The 22,483-nt window shown below is 32.8% G+C and overlaps 5 protein-coding genes across 6 annotated transcripts; 4 read left to right on the top strand and 1 right to left on the bottom strand.

Annotated features, from left to right (window-relative positions):
- The first annotated feature begins 748 nt into the window (after positions 1 to 748).
- Positions 749 to 4,059, top strand: LOC108341063 (G-type lectin S-receptor-like serine/threonine-protein kinase At4g27290). Its single transcript, XM_017578677.2, has 7 exons — positions 749 to 2,039; positions 2,258 to 2,380; positions 2,492 to 2,652; positions 2,852 to 3,062; positions 3,177 to 3,414; positions 3,489 to 3,639; positions 3,722 to 4,059. The coding sequence occupies exons 1-7, from the start codon at positions 752 to 754 to the stop codon at positions 4,016 to 4,018; spliced, it is 2,469 nt and encodes an 822-aa protein (XP_017434166.1). The 5' UTR covers positions 749 to 751; the 3' UTR covers positions 4,019 to 4,059.
- Positions 4,060 to 4,737: 678 nt separating this feature from the next.
- Positions 4,738 to 5,208, top strand: LOC108341064 (U-box domain-containing protein 8). The gene is made up of 2 exons (XM_017578680.2): positions 4,738 to 4,982; positions 5,070 to 5,208. The coding sequence occupies exons 1-2, from the start codon at positions 4,738 to 4,740 to the stop codon at positions 5,107 to 5,109; spliced, it is 285 nt and encodes a 94-aa protein (XP_017434169.1). The 3' UTR covers positions 5,110 to 5,208.
- Positions 5,209 to 7,421: 2,213 nt separating this feature from the next.
- On the top strand, positions 7,422 to 9,358 carry LOC108341899 (probable NAD(P)H dehydrogenase (quinone) FQR1-like 1). Its single transcript, XM_017579564.2, has 4 exons — positions 7,422 to 7,578; positions 8,395 to 8,488; positions 8,576 to 8,838; positions 8,941 to 9,358. Exons 1-4 carry the CDS (start codon positions 7,556 to 7,558, stop codon positions 9,170 to 9,172), a joined length of 612 nt encoding a protein of 203 aa, XP_017435053.1. The 5' UTR covers positions 7,422 to 7,555; the 3' UTR covers positions 9,173 to 9,358.
- A 2,741-nt stretch (positions 9,359 to 12,099) lies between these two features.
- LOC108342455 (probable NAD(P)H dehydrogenase (quinone) FQR1-like 1) lies at positions 12,100 to 13,946 on the top strand. Its single transcript, XM_017580237.2, has 4 exons — positions 12,100 to 12,154; positions 12,588 to 12,681; positions 12,834 to 13,096; positions 13,536 to 13,946. The coding sequence occupies exons 1-4, from the start codon at positions 12,132 to 12,134 to the stop codon at positions 13,768 to 13,770; spliced, it is 615 nt and encodes a 204-aa protein (XP_017435726.1). The 5' UTR covers positions 12,100 to 12,131; the 3' UTR covers positions 13,771 to 13,946.
- A 4,667-nt stretch (positions 13,947 to 18,613) lies between these two features.
- Positions 18,614 to 21,850, bottom strand: LOC108341956 (transcription factor bHLH112). 2 transcript variants are annotated; one of them, XM_017579654.2, is made up of 7 exons: positions 21,241 to 21,850; positions 20,500 to 21,061; positions 20,273 to 20,383; positions 20,058 to 20,123; positions 19,854 to 19,913; positions 19,639 to 19,689; positions 18,614 to 19,250 (listed from the first exon to the last, which is right to left on the bottom strand). In XM_017579654.2, the coding sequence occupies exons 1-7, from the start codon at positions 21,591 to 21,593 to the stop codon at positions 19,095 to 19,097; spliced, it is 1,359 nt and encodes a 452-aa protein (XP_017435143.1). In that variant the 5' UTR covers positions 21,594 to 21,850; the 3' UTR covers positions 18,614 to 19,094. The 2 variants fall into 2 exon arrangements, with proteins under 2 accessions (XP_017435143.1, XP_017435141.1); XM_017579652.2 differs by having other exon boundaries at positions 19,848 to 19,913; positions 21,241 to 21,848.
- Between the last annotated feature and the right edge of the window lie 633 nt (positions 21,851 to 22,483).

The raw sequence follows: 22,483 nt of genomic DNA on the forward strand, positions 1-22,483 counted from the left end.
ATTTCATACTAATTTTATCTACTTATTTTGTATTTTTTTTGTCAAATGTGATTTCTTTTCGTGTTATCACCACACTTTAACTGAACATTATATGGTTGAAATTTTGTGTGTTCTTGAGATATCATTCATTAAAGTAGGCATTAGTCCATATTTTCTGTCAAATTTTGAATTATAAAAGCATGTGTGAAATGGAATTCACAAATCTTCGTTTTCTTTATGACTATCAGTTTCTTTTTTAGGTTACTATTTGTACCGAAAACAAAATTTGTGAAAGAACTAATATTTTGAAATAAAAGGTGTTGAATTTGAATCGCAGTGAAACATGTCCTCTACAAAGAACTCAGATATACCATATCACTAATGTGCTATCCTCTGCTCGAACTCTTATTCTGTACACGAAGTTCAGACTTTTCACTAATCTGGCTGTGATGTTCAATTACAAATTAGTTTATAAAGACTTTAAAGGTTCATTAACATTGGGTTGTGACACTATTGAAAGCATGAGATCACACAGAATGAATCTCTTACACAGTTGCACGTTGGTCTAGAAAAACCAAACATTTCATGTAACCTTTCAAAAAGAAAACAGGACCCTCAAGGTACACCTGCTCCCAATTATAGAATTCTTTTGCTTAATTTAACAAACCAATTAAATTCACAGAGGGGTCAATAATAAGTTTATCGGGAAGAGTGAGATTAAAGAACCAAAGTTTTCTTTTATAAGTAGTTACGTGAAAGGATCAAATTACTCATGGAGAAAACCAAGTTCACCCTTTTATTTCTTGTTACTTGTTGCTATTTCCTGTCCTTGTTTCCTACGGCTTTGGAAGCAGAGGATGAAATAACTCCTCCACAAACCATCAGTGGCAACCAGACACTAGTCTCACCTTCTCAAAATTTTGAACTTGGTTTCTTCAGTCCTGGCAATTCCACTCACATTTATCTTGGAATATGGTACAAGCGTATCCCAAACAAGACAGTTATTTGGATTGCAAATAGAGACAAGCCACTAGTTAACTCTGGTGGCTCCTTGGCATTCAGTGATGATGGCAAGCTCATTCTTCTAAGCCACACAGGAGGTGTTGCATGGTCCTCAAACTCATCTGGACCTGCAAAAAATCCGGTGGCGCAGCTACTAGATTCCGGAAACTTTGTGTTGAAAGACTATGGAAATGAGAGATATTTGTGGGAGAGTTTTGATTACCCATCTGACACATTGATACCAGGAATGAAACTTGGTTGGAACTTCAAAACTGGCTTGAATCGACACTTGACTTCCTGGAAAACCACTTTTGATCCTTCTTCGGGAGAATACACCTACAGTGTGGATCCACGTGGCCTTCCTCAGCTTTTCCTTCACAGGGGAAACAAGCAGATTTTCAGAAGTGGACCATGGTATGGACAACAATTCAAAGGTGACCTGGCTCTCAGTGCAAATCCAGTTTTCAAACCCATATTTGTGTTTGATTCTGATGAAGTGTCTTACTCCTATGAGACCAAAGACACCATCATTTCAAGATTTGTGCTGAGTCAGTCTGGTTTGATTCAGCATTTTTCATGGAATGATCATCATTCGAGTTGGTTTTCTGAATTTTCAGTTCAAGGGGACCGTTGTGATGATTATGGTCTTTGTGGTGCTTACGGTTCTTGTTACATCAATAGCTCCCCTATCTGCAAGTGTTTGAAGGGTTTTGAACCGAAGCTTCCGCAGGAATGGGAAAGGTCTGTGTGGTCTGACGGATGTGTTGGAAAAAACACACAGGTTTGCAGCAACGGAGATGCATTTCAGCAGTTTACAGGAATGAAGCTTCCAGATGCCGCTGAGTTTCGTACAAACTACAGCATCAGCATTGATCACTGTGAGAAAGAATGCTCTAAGAACTGCTCTTGTGTTGGTTATGCAAAACTAGATATAAATGCAAGTGGCAAAGGTTGTATTGCGTGGTTTGGGGATTTGTTGGATATAAGAGAGGTTTCTGTGAATGGACAAGATTTCTACCTGAGGGTTGCAGCTTCAGAAGTGGGTAAGAACATTAAAGGTATGTGCTACCAATCCATGTCATGTTTTAGTCCAATTTTAGCAGTCATCAGAAATTTAGCCCACTTGTTTTTTGAGTAAGCCAACAAATACTATTTTAGTACAATAGTATAATTATCATATTAAAGTTTTATTTTTTTTCTCAACAATGAAAGCAATTTCAGTTTTCCTCAAAACTTGTTTATATATTGTATGTTTTCTCTTTACATGTGGTGTTAGGTTCAAATGCTGATGGAAGTAAAAGGAAGAAAATCATACTCTTTCCTGTGGCTGCATCTGTAACTTCAACAATTATTGTATCAGCATTTTGGTTGATAATTAAGAAATGCAGAAGAAATGGAGGTAAATATAACTAGTAGTTCTAGTTTGAGAAGATATATCTGTCGTACTTTTTAAAATGTTGTCCTTTCATAAGCATTACTGATTAATCCTTGGCTATTTTGCTTCTTTCAGCAGCCAAACAGACCGGTAGTCAGTTTAGTGTTGGCAGAGTCAGGAGTGAAAGGAATGAATTTGAACTTCCAATGTTTGAGATTGGCATGATTGAAGCCGCCACTGGGAATTTCTCTAATTACAACAAGATTGGAGAAGGTGGATTTGGTCCTGTATACAAAGTAAACTATTCTCTCTGTGGTTAATTATTAAGAAAAATTATATTCCAAACAGTGTCATATACTAGTCTCTGACAACTGTCCTACATAAAACAATGTAGGGTTTCAACATCCGAGATCTCAAAATAGTTTTCCTACGAGAAAGGCTATTTGCCCTCGGTTTTACAACAACAATAATATCTTGGTTCTGTTGGATTTGTAGGGTCAACTTCCATCAGGACAGGAAGTAGCTGTGAAAAGGCTGTCAGAGAATTCTGGACAAGGCCCGCAGGAGTTCAAGAATGAGGTCATTTTGATCTCCCAACTTCAGCATCGAAATCTTGTCAAGCTTCTGGGTTGTTGCATTGATGGTGAAGATAAAATATTGATATATGAATACATGCCAAACCGAAGCTTGGACTCCTTATTATTTGGTTGGTTACTCAACTATTCCAAAATCACATCTACACATAGAAACACTTACTATGAGAAAACTCATTTCACTTTATCATAATATAGTGTGTAACACAAACAATATTCTGAATCAGATGAAACCAAGCGTTGTGTGCTCAGTTGGAAAACGAGGCTAGACATAATTATTGGCATTGCTCGGGGAATTCTCTACCTTCACAGAGATTCAAGACTGAGAATAATCCATAGAGACCTGAAAGCAAGCAATGTTCTGTTAGACGGGGAAATGAATCCAAAAATTTCTGACTTTGGAATGGCAAGAATGTTTGGTGGAGATCAAACTGAAGCAAAGACCAAGAGAGTAGTGGGAACCTAGTAAGCACTTAACTTTCCACAGTTTTTCTCTGAACTTAACTGCTAAAATCATTTACCCTCTGCAATTGTAACAGTGGATATATGGCCCCGGAGTATGCAATAGATGGACACTTCTCTTTCAAATCAGATGTTTATAGCTTCGGGGTTTTACTCTTGGAAGTGCTGAGCGGAAAGAAAAACAAAGGATTTTTTCACCCAGATCACAAACTGAATCTCCTAGGCCATGTGAGTGAAGTGGTTAATGTATGTCTTTTGTTATCTTCTTGTTCTTATAATGTGACTGAATGAAAAGTTGAAAACGTGGTAGGCATGGAAAGTATGGAATGAAGAGAGGGCATTGGAGCTGATGGATCCATTGCTTGAGGGTGAGTTTACGACATGTGAAGCTCTAAGGTGTATTAAAGTGGGTCTGTCATGCGTTCAACAGCTCCCAGAAGATAGGCCAATAATGTCATCAGTGGTTTTGATGTTGGACAGTGAGAATGTGTTGATCCCCCAACCGGGAAGGCCAGGAATATATTCCGAGAGGTTTTTCTCTCAGTCAAATTCATCATCACACGCTGCTTCCAATCACACAACTGTTACTTCGCTTGAGGGTCGTTGAATATGAATCAAATTTTCTTTCTCATTCAAAATTAACCAGATAATAGGAATCATCATGGTTACACTTGTTTTTCTTGGACTATTATTTTTTCTTCTCAATAAGCTTTTGATCACTAAGTCCGGAAATTTGTTGGGGGCAATTTTGGCTGTTTCTTAAGAATATTTTAGTTATTAAAAAAGTAATTTTCATATTTGTAAAAAAAATAATATTAAAATTGTAGAGGCAGCGTTAAAATTCTAGAGGCATAACAAACGTTACTATGGCCCATTGATTTTGGAAAGAAAGGCAACAGAAAGAGCACCACCACCTATGGCGTCTGAGGCAGACGTTCCCGACCACTTAAAGTGTCCTATTTCCCCCCTAATAATGTCCGACCATTCTCACTTCCGGGCATACCTTCGACTGCTCCTCCATCCAACGCTGACTCGACGCCGGCCACCGCACTTGCCCAATTACCAAACTACCCCTCTCACAACACTCTTCCCTCATCCCCAACCACGCTCTGCGAAGCTTAATTTCCAACTACGCCCCCATAAACCCTCTTAACCATTCTCACCCCCACACCCTAATCTCCACCCCCACCTCTTCCCCCTCCTCTCCCCTCTCCAGACTCAACGCGCTCCGCCTCCTCATGAGCCTATCCCACGCTGACTCCCTCTTCCGCCGCTGCCTCTCCGACTCCCCCGCCTTACTCCCCGCGCTTCTCTCATGCCTCCACGATGCCTCCGCCCTCCGCCACCGCGCTCTTCGCTCTCTGCTCCTTCCCCGGCAACCGCAGCCGGGCGGTCGAGTGCGGCGCCGTCTCCGCTCTCCTTCGGAGCGCGGATTCGGGGCTGGAGAGGAGCGTAGAGATTATCGGGGTTTTGGCAAAGTGTAAGGAGGGGAGGGAGCAGATGGTACGGTTTGGCGAGTGCGTGCAGATTCTTGCTGGTGTGTTGAGGAATGGAAGCTCCAGGGGAGTTCGGTATGCTCTTAGGACTCTCTATTCGCTCTGCTATCATAGTGAGGAAAATGTTCTTTAGTCCTTGAGAAATGGGGTTTTGCGTTGCAGGATGATAATGCCAAGGTCAAGAGGAATTCCTCATGTTTGATTCACCTTCTCCGTCAACACCCATTGGTTGAATTGAGATAACGAGTCTGTGAATGGATGTCAGCTGGATCATTCAACGTCAATATAAATACTCATATTGCTTCTACGTTTATGCTCACCGGAAAGGGTACAACTTTGTTTCAAAGTGAACTAAACAAGTTTCCAAACACACCGTTATGGGGTGGAACTGGAATGAAGAAGGATCAATTGTAATGTCGTCTGTGCTGGTGAGTTGATTCTTTCTTCTTTTTCTTTTTTTCTGAAATTCCTGCTCTACAAAATGAGGGTTATTTTTTGTTGTACATTGGAAATAAATAAAAAAATGTACCAGTTATTTCTTGTTAGCAGTCATAGGAGGAAGCTTTCGTGTTCAGCCATAGGACACTGGATTGTAATGCTTTGATGTCTGAAAAATTCTTAGAATCCGAGCAAATTTACAATACTTGGTTATCATATCATTGTCAGGTCAATAACTTTCCGGCATTTTATGCCAATCCAAGCTTTCATTTGAGGAGGGCCATCTCCTAAAAACTTACATCAGAATTTGCCACCGAAACATGTAAAATACAGAATTTGCAACAGAAGTATGTAAAAGTAAAACCTTTCACGCAAAGCTTTTGAAAACAAGCTTTTAGCGATCCATTTAATTAATGCATTGGCGAAATATTCCTGAATCCTAATGTATGACAAGTTGGGAATCAATTTACATCTGGTTGGATTGTAGTACTTTCTCAAATGGTTCTCTCCCTCGGACATGGGACGTGGATAGAGAAGAATCTGTGAAGAACAAAAATAGTGAGAATGACTGTTATTTTTTACTTCTATTTATCTTTATTTTTTATTAAATCAATCAAATTTCAATATTTTACAATATTTTTTTCTCTATTTTTCACCTATTTCTACACTAAAAAAAAGTGAACATACAATTTTATTTCTTAACCACGTTTCTTTTCTCAACTCTTTTTTCCTATTTTCATCTCTCTTTTATAAAAAAAAAATGTTTCTCGATAAGAGACAATGTTTCTGGCCGCAAAATTAATTTGCCAACAATATTTTATATTCAAGGGCAGTTTCGATAGAAGAATCTTTTGAAGAACTATAAACAAAAAAATTGAAAATGTTAGTGTATCGTATGGCATTATTATCCTCTACTGTTTATTTTGTCTTCAACTTTTGTGGAACTAAAAATCGAAAATTGCAGGAGAGTTTCTTACTGCCATTGACTGTACTTCAAACGTGTAAAATCTGTCGTGTTGAGAATTTTTCACATGCAGGTTTGTTTAGTCAAATAACATATTTTTACTGTGTTAATTCAGAATTTGATTTTCAAAAAATCGAATTCAAAACATATTTTTATTGTTTCTGTTAAAAAAGTATTTGGTTATCTGAAAATTGAATTCTGACTTAGTAGAGTAAAAACGTGCTCTTGGAGTAAATAAAAACTATTGTATGTTATTTTGATAAAAAGGTATAGACTTGTTTTATTTGTGCAAAAAATTGGTGTGTTTGAATTGTTCTATCATTTGACTTTTTTTATATTGAACAACAATATAAAAAAGTATTTAAAGCATCGTACATAATAAATCTTGTCTTTATCTAAATTCATTTTCAGATCTGTTCCTAAGGGTATATTTATATATATAATACAAAATGAATAATTTTTTAAAGGCCTGTCTTCGTAAATTTTAACTAAAAATTTATAAGTCAGTATACTCATATTTTAATAATCGATTTGAATATTTACTCAAAGTTTTATAAAAATTTAAAAACTCAACTTGAGGTATCTAACAAGTGGATTATAGAAATGAAATTAGGTGAAACAGATTAATTGGGTTACCATAAACTTTAAAAACCAAATTATTATTCATTCATAAACAGCCGAATTATACTAATTAAAGTGAAAGATTTGAAATGATTACAATTCCCACTTATTTAATATCCATTCATAATAGTTTTTTAAAAAGTAGAGAAATAAGAAGTTTCCTTGGTGTGACTCATCCAAGTCATATAAGTATGTTACTATAGTTTGCAATAATAGGAATAATAAATCATGAGTGAACAAGGACGTGATTTCAACTACTCCATGTTCGTGTGACGTAAGATTGAGTTTGACCCGCCAATCATGCATCATCACCCACCATTTCTTGATTAATTAAAAGACGTAACGCATGATAAAACATAAAATAATTGACGAAAGACAATAATGATGGAATAAATAAGTTGTTGTGCACTTAATTAATTAACTACCAAGTTGAATAATTCGTTCCTATGATGTGGATCAGAGTTCTTAATTCCTGATAAACATTTCTGTATTGGACTTATCTTAAACGTACATCATTCCCGTAATAAGATACACTATAAAACTAGGTACCTAGCTAAGGTTTCATTCGCAACACCTTTTGGTTTTCACAGAGACGGGGGAGACAAGACATTAGCAGTCACTGACAATGGCTACCAAGGTTTATATCATGTAAGACATTCTAACTCTCTTCTTTTTTTGTCTTAGATGGCTAAGTCGTGAGCAATACTCCAATTTCATGCCTTGTATTCTTAGTTTTGTCCTTATTGAAGGAATCAAGGTTTTCGTATTGATGTAGAATAGCGATGCTGTTTTTTCCGTTTTCTCCTTAAAAATTTGGGAATTCTGCCCTTTCTGACCAACACAGTATTGGAACGTGGTTCTTACTCTTGTTGCTGTTGAACTCGTGTGGAATCCAATGGAACCAAATTAAATCATGACGTAAATAGCATAATCCTGAAATCAAAGTTGTTCGAGCGTGAGAAGGAATTAATAGTTTTTTAATTCCTACAATTGCAGCAAAGGAGGAAAAACTTTTGCTTAGATCAGTTTTCATTTCTTTATCCTGCTCTCCTATTTCAGCTTTTGGAAGAAATACAGGCAGAATGTTTGAACTTGGACAGGGAATGTTTACATTCTTGAACTGTATATTCATTATAAATTGATTTAACATCTCGTTTTTAATCATAACTTCAAAAACAAAGAAAACAAAAAGATACAGAATCTTGCTTCTGAAATTTGAGGGGTTCAGTGTCAGTTGGTGAGTTCCAGCCTCCATTATCCCAAAAATGAATAATCTGTAATCATTTCGTGAAAGAACAAGTAAAGCCCCACCAATTTTGACTATAATAGAGAGTTTCTAAACTAACTCCATCAGTTTCTAATAAATTTTTATAATAGTGTATCTATGCTGTTCCAGAAGTTATAGTTATCATATAATTTATTTCTCTATCGCTGATCTGATTGGAATATGCATTGCATGTTTAGTTATTATTCTACCTATGGACATGTTGAGAAGCTAGCCAGGGAGATAGAAAAAGGTGCTGCTTCTGTGGAGGGAGTTGAAGCAAAACTGTGGCAGGTTTGTAAACCTTTTTCACCAGAGTGCTGAAATGTTCATGGCAATATCTTTAAAATGATGTTTGAGTCTATGTATCTAAACATACAGGTACCAGAAACATTGCCTGAAGAAGTACTTGTGAAGTTGGGAGCACCTCCAAAGAGTGATGTTCCGGTTATTACTCCCAATGAGCTTCCTGAGGCCGATGGCTTTTTGTTTGGTTTTCCTACAAGATTTGGATCTATGGCTGCTCAATTTAAAGCATTTTTTGATGCAACTGGAGGCCTATGGCGGACACAGTCACTAGCAGGAAAGCCTGCAGGCTTCTTCTACAGCACTGCTTCTCAAGGAGGTGGTCAAGAAACTACCCCGTGAGTCACTGAATTGTTCTTTGATTTTCTATGTATCAGTGCTTATAAGTTAGTATATGAAAGTTTGATATGTATAGAATCATTTTTTGATTGTATAAACAGGTTGACATCTATTACTCAACTAGTTCACCATGGAATGATTTATGTGCCGATTGGATACACATTTGGCGCTGGCATGTTTGAGTTGGAGAAGTTGAAAGGTGGGTCTCCATATGGTGCAGGAACTTATGCTGGGGATGGCTCAAGGCAGCCTAGTGAGTTGGAATTGGCTCAAGCTTTCCATCAGGGAAAGTACTTTGCAGGCATTGCAAAGAAGCTCAAGGGATCTCAATGACTCTGCATTCATTACTGTTTTCTCAAATAAAATAATATTTTGAAATACAAGTGTGAGAATAAATCAATACTTCATGTACATGTTCAACTTTTCATACTTATCCTGTATCCCGTATTGTGGTTATATGAGTATCTTTCTCAGTTGATCCAATGACAGATAAAAACTACCAAGAAACTTCATTCCTCATGGTGTTTGACTTTGAGCATTATAGATTTTGGTTATGGCGACAAACAAATCTATTGAAACATGATTTGGAACGAATCCTTTACTAAGATAATTTTAAGTGTTTAAAGTATGAGCTTACATGATACAATCTTAAAGACTAAAACACATAATACATATAAGTATAAATAGATTCAATTTAAACTATTCATTTAAGGACTGTCTTGGAATAAAAGAGAGATTGCAAAGGTGCCCAAATAACAAATTGAGGTGTCCATAAAATTTGGGCAATCACGATATAATTTTTCATACTATGAATTTGAATAATAAAAGAACCAAATATCAACGACATATGCATAAGAGTAAGTGATTTGATATTTGGGATTTAACATCGTTCAGTTTCCTAAAATATAATTCTTAATTTCTCATCCAATAAAAATCTGTTCTTAATTTCTTATCGTTTTTAACTTTAATTTTTTTTAATGAAAAAACTTAAAGTTTCTAGATTATTATCATAAATTATTTAGGTTAGTTTATATCAAAAATAGAGTTGTCAAAATGAATTCGAATTTGTAAATCAATTTGACCTATCACAGAGTTCAAGTTGGGTTGTTGAGTTGGATTTACTTACCAACTCACCCAATTTGTTATGTTTAAGTTATATTATTAACATCATTTGGATTGAAATTTATTAAAATTTCAATTAGATTTCTTTTTAGAATTGAAAAAAGAACTTGTAATTAAATAAGTTAGTGAGTTAATCCATTTAATCCATTAATATATGGGCAGTTGAGTCGAGTTTGAATTTTTTAAACTAGTTAATTAGTAAATCTGGTTAAGTTGATTTACTAAATAGCTAACTCGTCGAGTAACCAAAATATTTATTTTAGATACGAAACTCTCATAAATATTAAAATGAAAACAAAATATACATTTATATTCTCTCGTATCTAATTAAAAAATTAAATCTTATTTATATGTTTATCTATATTCAATAATATATAATTTTTTATTAAAATAAAAACAAGTTTAAATAATATTCATAAAATCATATTTATTTTTTTGGTAAAATTTCATTTAACTAATAGAAATAAATAAAAATGAGGTGCGATCACATACAATTCCATGTATAATGTTGTGTAGTTAATTAATTAAAAGAAAAGTGTTGCATGGATGAGATATTTCATTTCAAAGTTTAAATATTTTATAAAAAAAAACCTCAAAGAAATTATCCAAAAATGATCACTAGGTAGAGCTGTCAAAATGGGTAATCCGACTCAATCCAGCCTGTCTCATCACGGGTTGATCATTTAATGAGCCAACCCAACTCGACTCACTTAGCGAGCTGAAAAAATTCGAATCTGACTCGATCCACCACGGGTTGGTGGGTTAAACGGGTTGACTCACTGGTTCACTTAATTATAAGATTTTTTTTAAATAAAAAAAGTTATAATTTTTTTAATTCAAATCTAAATAAATTTTATTTTAAAATAATTTTAAACTCCAAAGACAATTCAAAATAAATAAAAAAATATCATACAATCCAAGCCTAATCCAAAAACAAACAGGAAAGACGAACAAATAAGTTTTTAATATTATAAACTTGAATAGATAAATTTATAATATCTTTCTCTCTTGATACATCTTTTTTTTTATCCCATCTACAATATAATAAAAATATGCTAAATAATAATATTAAAACACAAAATAATAAATAATTAAATTAGATGGGTTGGCTCACCACAGGTTCAACTCGTGTGAACTGGGTTCTAAGTGAATCGGGTTGAAAATTAACTTGCATAAAAAAATTACATTTTTTTTAAATCCAATCCGGTTCAAATCTGTGGTGGGTCAGGTTAACTCGCGTGTTACAACCCATTTTGACAGCACTACCAATAGGATAGTAGTTAAGAGAGAAAAATATTTGATGATGAAAAACAATAAGAAATTACTATAAATAATTGTGAAGTAGCGTTGAACATGGACGGGGATTTCAATTCCTCCACCGTTTCAAGATTCATCCACCAACAATGCCTATTAGCCACCATCACCTTCTAATAAAGTTAAGAACTAATTATAATATTAACATAATAATAATAATAAATAATAGTAATTATTGACAAAAGACAATAATTGTCAAATAAGTTATTGCATGATAACCAAGATAGTGGTTCCTATGCATTGGACAAGAGTTAATTAACATTTTTTTTCCAGAATAAGTTATGGAGAAAGGCCACTTCATCATAAGGCTGCTGATAATATTTACTTTTAAAAGTTATTTAGTAATTAATAGTATTTATATAATAACCTTTCAAGCACAAGGCGGCTAAAACAGTATATTTAAATTAAAAAATAAAAATTCAGTATATTAATATATATATGCATAATTTTCATTATTAATGGGAAAGTGTATTGACAATTAAAGTGTCTCTTTTCCTTAGAAAATAAAGTTCGATCCGATCAGAAAAATAAAACCAATCTTGTTTTTAAGGTCCCGTTATTTTTTGCCACCTAAAAATCAGTCATTAATTAATTAAATGTGTTGTTTTCCAATATTTTAATTATCTCCAAAATTAGCTCATAAAATTCAAAAGGAAAATTTTCAATAAAATATTATCATTATTATTTTAATGAATATTATTTTTCTAATATCGTTGTCAAGAAGATTTCACGTGAAATTTGATTTTAAACTCAAAAATATTGTGGGTGGTGACACTATAAGAATAGGTACTTGTCAATGTGTTATCATTCAGTAATACATTTTGGTTTCCAAGGTCAGCCGTACAAATTTTTAGCAATGGTTACCAAGGTTTACGTTGTGTAAGAAATATTCTATCTCTTTCTTGTCACTGTTATGGTTAAATCTCGAACAACACTCCATTTTCATTGAATTATACTTCTTTCGTTATTAATCACTTTAACACAACTTAAGTGGAGAGAATGAGTCCTTTTTATTCAGATTGTAACAAATAGATTAAAGTCTAATTGAGAATGTTTTAGCTTCTTTTTCTATCTCAAACGTATTTTAGAACTTCTCAATTGTACTATAATTACGACAAGAGAGAATTCAGAGTATTTATTACTGCTACTAAGACAGAACAAATACTAATCTAATTGAGAATTCCAAATGAAGAAGGCTTTAAGTGGCAAAAGTCAACGAAGAAACCCTGTTTGACCAGTAAAGTGTTTCTAATAAATGTTTTACATTGAACAGTTTTCGTTAATCTGACAGCAATTTTCATCGCATGTGTAGTTACTATTCTACGTATGGACATGTTGAGAAGCTTGCTAAAGAGATAGAAAAAGGGGCTGCTTCCGTGGAGGGAGTAGAAGCAAAACTATGGCAGGTTTGTAATCCTTTTTCATTTCTTAATATTTGCGAAAATAAGCGATGCTTTCCAATTTAGCAGAATTCTAGGTGTGTGGATGTTTTCTGATACAGAAAGAAAACAAGAGTACTAAAACTTTTCAGATTGTTGGAAATTTTGTTTCTGCTTAGGTGCCTGAAACACTGTCGGAAGAAGTTCTTGGGAAGATAGGAGCACCACCAAAAGGTGACGCTCCTACTATTAAACCTCGTGAGCTGGCTGAGGCAGATGGTTTGTTGTTTGGTTTTCCCACAACATTTGGAGCTATGGCTGCTCAATTTAAAACATTTTTGGATGCCACTGTAAGCCTATGGCGCAGGCAGGCACTATCAGGAAAGCCTGCTGGCTTCTTCTACAGCACTAGTTCTCAAGGAGGTGGACAAGAAACTACTCCGTGAGTCATAGAATATTGTGTAGAATAAAGATTATTTGACAAACCTAAATTTTGACATTATCCTTACTTACTTTAGGATCATGATATTTTAACAATTTTTTTAACAACGTTTTGATAATAGACCATGATACCATGACATTATTCTTATTGATTTGTATATTTGAAACGGACCAATCATATGTTACCACATAGGTAGTTGTTAAAATGTTGTCAAAAAAACTTGTTAAAGAGACATTTTTCTACTTTTTATTCACTTCTTTCTTGAAACAATATAAAAAAGTTTACACTTTTCTTACTATTTTACTCTTATAACATGTGTCAAATGAATGTAAAAGTGTGTCATAGTATCATTATTACTCTATTTTGTATTCAACTATCCATTATTATTAATGTTAATTTTCTGAGTGTTTTTCTTTTCTGTTGTACTACCTACATACAGGTTGACATCTATTACTCAGCTTGTTCACCATGGAATGATTTTTGTGCCCATTGGATACTCATTTGGCGAAGGGATGTTTGAGATGGAGAAGCTGAAAGGAGGTTCCCCATACGGTGCAGGAACTTATGCTGGAGATGATGGCTCAAGGCAGCCAAGTGAGTTAGAATTGGCTCAAGCTTTTCATCAAGGAAAATACTTTGCAGCCATTGCAAAGAAGCTTAAAGGATCTCTTTGATTTTAATTTATCATAATATATACGCTGTGTGTCACCATGTTATGTGTTCAGTTCTGTCAAACAAATAAGATGTTGTAGTAGCAAAAATAAAATAAAAGTAGGTGTGAGAGTAAGATGAAAAATAATTGTTTTCACTATGTATCTGTGATGCAGTGTTTAAAAGTTGATGTTTTTAATTTTTGAGGATTTTAGTTTTGTATTTTTTATATTAAACTCTATAAAAATTTAAAATTATTGGCTTTAATTTATATAAAAAATTGAAATTTTTTAAATATTACTATTGCTAATTTGTAATATTTATTTTAAGATTTATAAATAAATACTTTTAGGAATCTATTTGTTTAAATTATTATGTACGTTGTATGAACTAGTAGCAGAGTCAATTGACAACTCGTATTATTACATAACAAAGTCATGTTATAGTAGGTAGTGTTGCCAAAATTATTAGAATATGCAGGTTAATCCAGCTCACCATGTGTGTTTATGTTAGTAAAATTTTTTATACTAGTTAATTTTTAACATAATTCACTTAAAATCAGACTCACACAAGTTATCAATTCACTTAATTTAATTTAATTATTTATTATTTTATGTTTTAATATTATTAGTTAATATTTTTATATTGTATTGTAAATTATATTAAAGAAAAAGATGTTTCAAAAAAACAAAATATTACAAATTTATCCATTCACTCTAATCTTATAAATGGATAAGTGACACATAAATAGTCAATATTATAAACTTATTTATTTGTTTTTTAAGTTTGCTTTTAGAATACATTTAAGTTGTGTGTTAATTTTTTTTATTTTGAATTGTGTTTGGAGTTTAACATAATTTTAGAGTGAAACTATTTAAATATGAATTACAAAAAAATTGTAATTTTTTTGGATTAATAAAAAACTTGTAGTTAAGTTTGTTTAACCCATGAACCTGTAATGAGTTAGACCGAGTTCGAATATTTTCAACTTACTAATAAATCAACCAGATCTAATTAACTCACTATGTCATCAATCTATGGATCTATTTTAACAGTAATAATAGTAGGAAAGAAAAGAATAACGAAATATAAAAAGAAATTTGCTAATTTTTTAACAAACATATTAACAAATATTCTTACAAATATAATGCGTGACGGCAATAAAGTATAACAAATATTCTATTAAAGAAAGCAACACTACAAATAAGAAGATCCTCTTCTTTGGCAAGAATATCCTGTTGAAGAATGTACCCGCTCTGAGATTTTTAATTTATTAATAATTAAGAAAGTGTCACATTGGATTATTGTCTGTTGTTTCTTTCGATTTATGCTATAACTTTATTTCCACCAAATTTTCATAATTTCAAAGCTTTGAAATGGAGTTATGATGTGATAGGTTCGAATAAAATAGATATGACGGGACAAAATTGGCCATGTGATGATCATACTTCGGAATGATTTAATTCTATAATAGATTTGAACGAAGATTACAAATTAATTTCATGATACGTTTCTATTATATTCCCTATAAATTTGGAGTGAAAACCAATTATAAATAACTGAAATTAGAAAATTTTAAATCACTTTATCATCTCTTCCTACTTTGAAGAAAGCTTTGCGCGCTTTGAAGCCCAGTATGCATGTATTGCTGGGCCAAAACTGTAAGCACACTGAGCATATCCTTGCGAATGAAGCCCAAAAGCAAGTTGGGAGTTTCTCCCTGTAACCCAAAGCTTTATCCTGCACATTCAATTTTCCTCAAAATGCTAAAATTGGTCCGTGATAAAACTTTTTACTTTGGAAATTGATTTTGACCGGATTTCGAAATCTGATTTTGTTTTTTAATTTTAATTTTTTTTAATATTTTTATTTTTTAAAATAATAAATTTATAATTCATATACTAAATTATTAATCAAATAAAAATAAATAAAACATATACATTAAATTTGAAATAAAATAAATTAAAAAAAACAAGAATAAGAATTTTGAAATTTGACTCAAATTTTGATAAAGACTAAATCAAATTTTGAAATACGATAAACACTCGATATAATTTCGAAATCTATTGAGTGTTTTCATACTCATAACTGTTATCCATCTCAGTAAATAAAGATATTTTCGATAACTTGGAAATGAGGTAAAGAAAAACTTTCAAGCAAGTTAATTTGATAATACAATATATCATTATCTTAAAATTAGGTTATACATAAATTAATTTGATAGAATATTTATATATAAGTTAATTTTAATCTATAAAAGATTGTATTATGTTTGTTTAGAAATGAATATTGAGAAGCTTATCCAATAAAGAGTTTTTAGTGTAAATTTGGCATACGATAATCGTAATTATTGTTGTGAGAAATTGGGACGAAGAGTTAATGCTTAAGTCAGAATGTGTACTTAAGATGATTTTTGTCCTTTTGAAAAAGAGAAGATTTGAGTGATAGTGGTGAGAATGCTAAACGGTATGGAAGAATAAAAAAAGAAGGAGAACTTTTTCTGAAGGTGGAATCAAGAACAACAACTTGCATTAGAAGATTGAAGACACGGACCTTCTAATTGATTAGCCAAAACAACAAAAGAAAGATGTGTGAGGAGTCATAATACCAATGCTTTATTAAATCGCAATGATATGCTTTCTGTCTTTTTCTTTCCCACTTTATCAAATTCCTTTATGTATGTATCTTCTTTTGTACTAAGTTACCACACACACCAATATTTCATATATCATCTCCAGATGCTTCAAGTATGCTAAAATCAAAATTATAATACTTCCCATTGCATTTTTAATTACTAAAGTTTTACTTTTTCATCATTACTCACTTCTCATACACCCATTCTTCACCTTTAAGTTTATTCTTCTTCTCATTATTTTAATTCTTCCTTGCTCCAACCTTATTATATCACCTTTTAAATACATCATTCCTTTTTTTCTCCCCATATGTCAATTCTTTTTGCTAATCATGCTTAGAGGAATTAAACCAATTTATGACTCTCTAAAAGGTTTAGTTGTCCATTATTAAAATAACACAGTGTTTATCCACACTACTTCTCTTTTTAAATATTACAGGACACACGTATTCTACACCTGTCAAAATTATATATATTATCACTTTATACTAAAAAGAGAGAGAAAAATAGATTTAAAAAAAATGGATGAAATCATTTTGTAAAATAATTCGTTTTCATTTTTCTCTCTACTCATTTCATTTTTTTTAAATAATAGTGAGGTGATACATTATTATATTTATTTAACACATAATACAAAAATAAAATAATTATAAAAAAATAAATTTTATATATTTTTTAAAATAATAAAAAATTAGTATCAAATAAATATAAAAAATTTATATATATATATATATATATATATATATATATATATATATATATATATCACGTTATATTTTTCTTTTCGAAAGAAACCTGATGCTAAATACTTGGAATAAGAGTTGTTATCACAGTAATTCTATATAAATGGAATAAGACAAAAGAATGCACCTGAATAAAAGAGAACTCGCTTTGTGTTACTTTTTTTCTCTCTCTGTTCTTCTACTACTTTCGTGTTTGTCTTTATTGTACGATTTCTTGAATGTTTAAATTAAAAAGAAAAAAACTAAATTATCGAATAATTTTTTTTTTAAAATTGAAAATTTTAAAAACTAAGTGAAAAAAAAGGATAAAATAAAAATAGCTTAAGAACATTTCAATAATAATAACAAGTAATGAGATCTATCATGTCGTCATAGTCATTTATAATAATTTATACAAAATTTTCATCTTTTCAGCTAGAATTGGAGAGAACTTAATTCTTAAATTTCTTCATGAAAAAAAATTGTCTAGGCCTTCATCAGTTCTATTTTGGACCATATTTATAATCGATATAAAATTTAAAGAAACCTCTATGCTTCCTATAGAAGTAAACCTTTAAACATAACAACTATATAGAGTTATATATATATATATATATATATATATATATATATATATATATATATATATATATATATATATATATATATATATATATATATATATGGGTTTTAGGTTTTACGGTATTTAATTTGGATTTAACCTAACCGAAATCCAAAAGTCAACTCATGAGAAAGAGTTAAGTTAGCTCTATTTTTGTCCATGCCTATGATTGATGTGAAAATTACAATAAAATGAAATAAATAAAATAAAATATTTTAATTGTAAATAAACAAACTAAAACTAAAATATTGATTTGTAAAAAATACTAACAGGATTTTTAGATAAATTAAACATACTAATTTAATGCACACAAGTTGTTATTTTTGCTTAATGCTGGGAATCCATGGAAAACCAGCGACACTGCTAAACATGCAAATAAACAAAGGAACTCGGTGCCCGTAGAATACGGGCTACAAAGATGTGTTTAATATACCAATTACCAAAGTAAATATTTAATTTTAATTAATTGGAAAATAACACAGGAAACATTTAACCAATGTACCTAATAATGGTAAAGAAAAATAGGATTGAAATAAATTAGATTTAAAAAAACTTCACAACCTCACATCGTACCTTGTAATCTGAATATTTATAATAAGACATAAGCATTATGATGGGGAAGATAAGAATTTAGAAGGATGGAGCATAATGATTGAAAGACAAAGACAATGATTTGATTCGTGCTTGAAAAGCCATATGCCGCGTGCCCTCGCCTATAACTTATTCATAATTTATAATTAGCCACACTATTTCGATGAGTAGACAAAAATAAATAACCCTAAAACGGGAAAGTGGCAAGTAAGCCACTATATGCATGATCACACTACCACCTTTAATCAAATGAAAGAGTATAATCAATTAACCCAAAAGCATTGAACTTGAAAACGATCTCTTCAAATTATAAAACTAATTAAAGTTGGTGCAACACCCCTTTAAAGATTCAATATAGATATACATCGATCAGCAGGAACAAAAGGCGTTTTAACTGGGTAGCCCCATCTGCTAAATTCAGGCATATAACAGTGACTCTAAGAACAGCAGCAACAAAAACTCTGTAATCTAATGTGTCAAATGCCTCTGAATTTAGCACTTGTTCCTGCCACTCATCGACTTTAATAATTAAAACACTATTGCTAGCTAATCTATTATTCTCTTCCAGTAGTCTCTAATCATTTACCAGCTACATCAGTCTGCTTTACGTGTCCTCTTTGAATCAACACTCACATTCCTTTTCTTTCCTTCCCCTTTTTCTCTTTTCTTATCTTCACCTTTAATTTTCTCTTTAACAATCGTGTCTTCTTCTTCTTCTTTCCTTTACTTTACACTCATAAATATATAGTTTTTATATGGTCACCACTTCTCCACTGCTCTCTACCTGCCAATCACTGCACCTCCGAATGTTGGCGTCCAGAAATCAACACTGCTCTCGTTAGCCACCGGGAACGTGCTCGAAATCGGTACTAAACAAAGCCCTCGGCTTCTCAGATCTTCTTTTCGCCCTTCTGACTCCTTCAGATTATCACAATCCTTCAAACACACCCATATACAAATATTTCAAACAAAAATCTTTACATTCAGTGCATGCATGGACCCATTCACTACATTTACTCATGTTGTGTACATAACATAAACGGTTCACTATTTTCATGTATTCATTATCTTAATCCATCTCTATCTAAGACATTCAAAAATTTATTGATTAATGATATTTATTTACAGGTAATGTAGTTAGTGACAGTATAATAGTGTTGAAGCATCCAATAATGCATTAGATAAACCAGAATAGAATTATCAAATGCTTTATGTTTCAACAAATCATTCACTACGGCGATTTTGACTGCAGTGAATCTAGATGTGCCAAGTGCATGTGTGTGTTGCTTGAAACGTGAGATAAAATAAAAGAATTATCGTGTACCTGCTGGTGTTGAATGGGAGCTCCATTTTTAATATATGGAGTGCTCAACACCTGAAATTAAGAACGAAAACTATATTTAAACACTTAGAAAACCTTGTCGCTTAACTTTCCTTCTGAACAACTTACATATTATATATGAGCCAAGAAAATATGTGTGTGTGTATAATTAGGGTTTTCTTTAAAACAAAGTAAGAACAATGGAAACATACACTGACTTGGTCATGAAGGAACTTGATGTACTCGATGGCTTCGTGAAGAACGGATGCTGTGTCCGTCTATTAAAATCAACAAGAGTATAATATCCGGTTAGTTTTTACCCTTCAGAGTCTAAAAGGGTAAAGGTTCAAATTCTACCATATCATTGACAAAGCTGCTGTGAAGGGGAAAAAAGGTGAAACTAAGAACATACATAAATTTACCTTTCCAAAAGGTGAAACCAATTGCTGAAGAGCAGTGATGCGGTCCCCTAGCTTTTCCTTCCTTACCTGTCCATATATGCATATCAGCTTGATCAATTCTAAATAGTTATATATTATTATGAAGGTTTAGCAGTCTCGCACATATATAGAATAAAATGAAGAAAAAGCAAAAACTTTGATACTAAATGAAAAATAAACATATAACACTACAGTACCTTAAAAGTTGGTAATGGAGATGGAGTCTCAATTCTTTGCCTCTTGAATGCAGGCTCAGAAGAATTTTTCTTCGCAGATGAGATTGCGTCTGGCGATTCTTCTCTCTTGAGCTGCAGTTTAACCGATATTATCACTTTTAACCCACAAAGAAATAAAAAAAACCTAGAGCTAGCTAGCCAGCAGTGGATATATTTACAAATTTGGAAACCGTTAATTAATTAATAACCTTGTTTAATCGAGTATTGGAGCTGTTGGATTTCTCTTCAAATTTTGGCGTTTGATATTGCGCCTGTGAGGAAGCAAAAACACCTGCTCTTATGTCATGAAGTGCTTCGGCGGAACCATTCCAGAAAGAAGTGTCGTTGGAAAAGTGCAGTCCACTGAGCTGCTGTTTTGGCGTTGAGGGCTTGAGAAGTGAAGAGATTTTGGACCAAGTTGGCGACAGTTCATTGGAACATGTCCCATAGTTTGCGGTAGATGAAGAATAGGACATGGGGGGGTTGGTGAAAAGTGAGTTCTGTGGCTGTGGTTGAGGCTCAGGGTCGTATAAGCCTTGTATCAAGGTTGAAGGGTAACCATAGGAGGCTGAAACAACTGGAAAACCACCAGATAATGATCCGGTGCTCGTAACAACGGAATTCAGGCTTTGCTGATCTAAGGAAAATTCTTGGTTCATTGACTTGAAAGCATCAACGGTGGAACCTTGGCCACCAGCAGATGAGAAATTCTTTGGTAGATCGCCATCCATGCCTGTTTCTCCTTGAAGCACAGAATGAAAATCGCTCCCTCTGCAGAGAAAGAAATTCAAAAAGATAAGGATATGCTTGATAAGATGAAGTTCCTTTTTCAAAAGAAACAACAAGAAAAAGCTAAAGAAAAACAACTTTTGCTTCCTTGGTGGAAGTTTTGGACCGTACTAATAGCAACATATATTTGTTTTGGTAGATGCCCTATTCTGTAAACTTACAATAAAGATTGATTCCAATTCGATGAAGCTGAAGATGACATGCCAAAACCTATCATTTGTAAGGTGGAATCGGTGAGGATGCTTCCAGTTCCACCAGCCGAGTCCCTCAGCTGGGGCTTCTCAACATCAAGAAAACTCAGAGAATTATCAGAAGATATAAAGTTATTAATGTCCTCAGCGCAAGACCTCGTTCCCTTCAAATCCACGAAATCAGTGCTTTGCCAAGTGCTGTAGTTTCCTGCATCAGCTGCTGCCACGGAACATGTTGATGAGATAAGAGGGAACACACTTCTTGTCGAATTAATATTCCACCAACTTTCACCACAAATAGCAGCTTGAAACTCCTCAGCCATGGCAAGACTTACGCTACACGTGTTTATCTGCTGAATCTGAGTCCTTAAGAATTTGCAGATTTGCCTGTATCTTTGAGATCTTCTAACACAGTCACACGCTCAGAAGCTTATTGGTATATATGAAAGGTGTGGGAGCTTCCGACATTTTATATATGGAACGGTTGAAAGGGTACGGCTAAGGAGATTACCGGAACGCGGTTGACATTACAAGGGATGATTTGACAAATGAAAAAAAGAGAAATAGAGAATTTTGAATCCAATTCTAATTCTCTTTTTCAAAATATAATTAATTGGTGTTTGTTTATTTGTCCTGGATTTGTTTCTCTCTGTCTTACTTTTTCTTTAAAAAAATGTGTAACAGTAGTATCTCACGAAGAATTATAATTAATACATGACTTGTGGACAATTGTGTTCCTTATGTGTAAAGTTTCGTGAGTATGATGGTATTGACTATGATCGTGACAAGGGATGAATAAAGATCATGCGGTTCAAATTCCCTGATTTCTAAACTGTGGTTCAAAATGTCATTTAATATTTTATGTTGTAATGGAACTGAGTTTTAAATTTTTAACTAGGATATCAAATCTAACTGGTTGTCAATAAAAACACAGTTAGAAGGAAAATTTTCATCTAACAAGTGGTTCCATACGTTTTAGAAAATAAGATTGAGTAGAGTAAAAATGTTAGAAGTCTTACATCTACTAGAAATAAGACCAATTTAAAATATATAAATGAGTGCAAATTTTATCTTATAAACCGATTTTGTGAGATTAAATTAGGCTTAAAGTTCAGTTCTTAAGATGTATAAAAGTCAAGTTTATCCTAACTATATTTGTTGTTTGTTGAGCACATTGTTTCACCTGCTATCAGTCCATTATCGGACCATCCAT

This window comes from Vigna angularis, chromosome 6 (assembly GCF_016808095.1).
Source record: "Vigna angularis cultivar LongXiaoDou No.4 chromosome 6, ASM1680809v1, whole genome shotgun sequence".
NCBI lineage: Eukaryota > Viridiplantae > Streptophyta > Magnoliopsida > Fabales > Fabaceae > Vigna > Vigna angularis.

Excerpts from the sequence above, each read along its gene's own strand:
- LOC108341956 (XM_017579652.2), bottom strand. The coding sequence starts at position 21,593 with ATGGCTGAGGAGTTTCAAGCTGCTATTTGTGGTGAAAGTTGGTGGAAT. Across the intron at positions 20,384-20,499 it reads CCAATACTCGATTAAACAAG|CTCAAGAGAGAAGAATCGCC; the intron begins GTTATTAATTAA and ends GTTAAACTGCAG. Across the intron at positions 19,251-19,638 it reads CTCCCATTCAACACCAGCAG|GATTGTGATAATCTGAAGGA; the intron begins GTACACGATAAT and ends GTGTGTTTGAAG.
- LOC108341899 (XM_017579564.2), top strand. The coding sequence starts at position 7,556 with ATGGCTACCAAGGTTTATATCAT. Across the intron at positions 8,489-8,575 it reads TTGAAGCAAAACTGTGGCAG|GTACCAGAAACATTGCCTGA; the intron begins GTTTGTAAACCT and ends CTAAACATACAG. Across the intron at positions 8,839-8,940 it reads GGTGGTCAAGAAACTACCCC|GTTGACATCTATTACTCAAC; the intron begins GTGAGTCACTGA and ends TTGTATAAACAG.
- LOC108341063 (XM_017578677.2), top strand. The coding sequence starts at position 752 with ATGGAGAAAACCAAGTTCACCCTTTTATTTCTTGTTACTTGTTGCTAT. Across the intron at positions 2,381-2,491 it reads GAAATGCAGAAGAAATGGAG|CAGCCAAACAGACCGGTAGT; the intron begins GTAAATATAACT and ends TGCTTCTTTCAG. Across the intron at positions 2,653-2,851 it reads GATTTGGTCCTGTATACAAA|GGTCAACTTCCATCAGGACA; the intron begins GTAAACTATTCT and ends TTGGATTTGTAG.
- LOC108341064 (XM_017578680.2), top strand. The coding sequence starts at position 4,738 with ATGCCTCCGCCCTCCGCCACCGCGCTCTTCGCTCTCTGCTCCTTCCCC. Across the intron at positions 4,983-5,069 it reads GGAAGCTCCAGGGGAGTTCG|GATGATAATGCCAAGGTCAA; the intron begins GTATGCTCTTAG and ends TTTGCGTTGCAG.
- LOC108342455 (XM_017580237.2), top strand. The coding sequence starts at position 12,132 with ATGGTTACCAAGGTTTACGTTGT. Across the intron at positions 12,682-12,833 it reads TAGAAGCAAAACTATGGCAG|GTGCCTGAAACACTGTCGGA; the intron begins GTTTGTAATCCT and ends GTTTCTGCTTAG. Across the intron at positions 13,097-13,535 it reads GGTGGACAAGAAACTACTCC|GTTGACATCTATTACTCAGC; the intron begins GTGAGTCATAGA and ends ACCTACATACAG.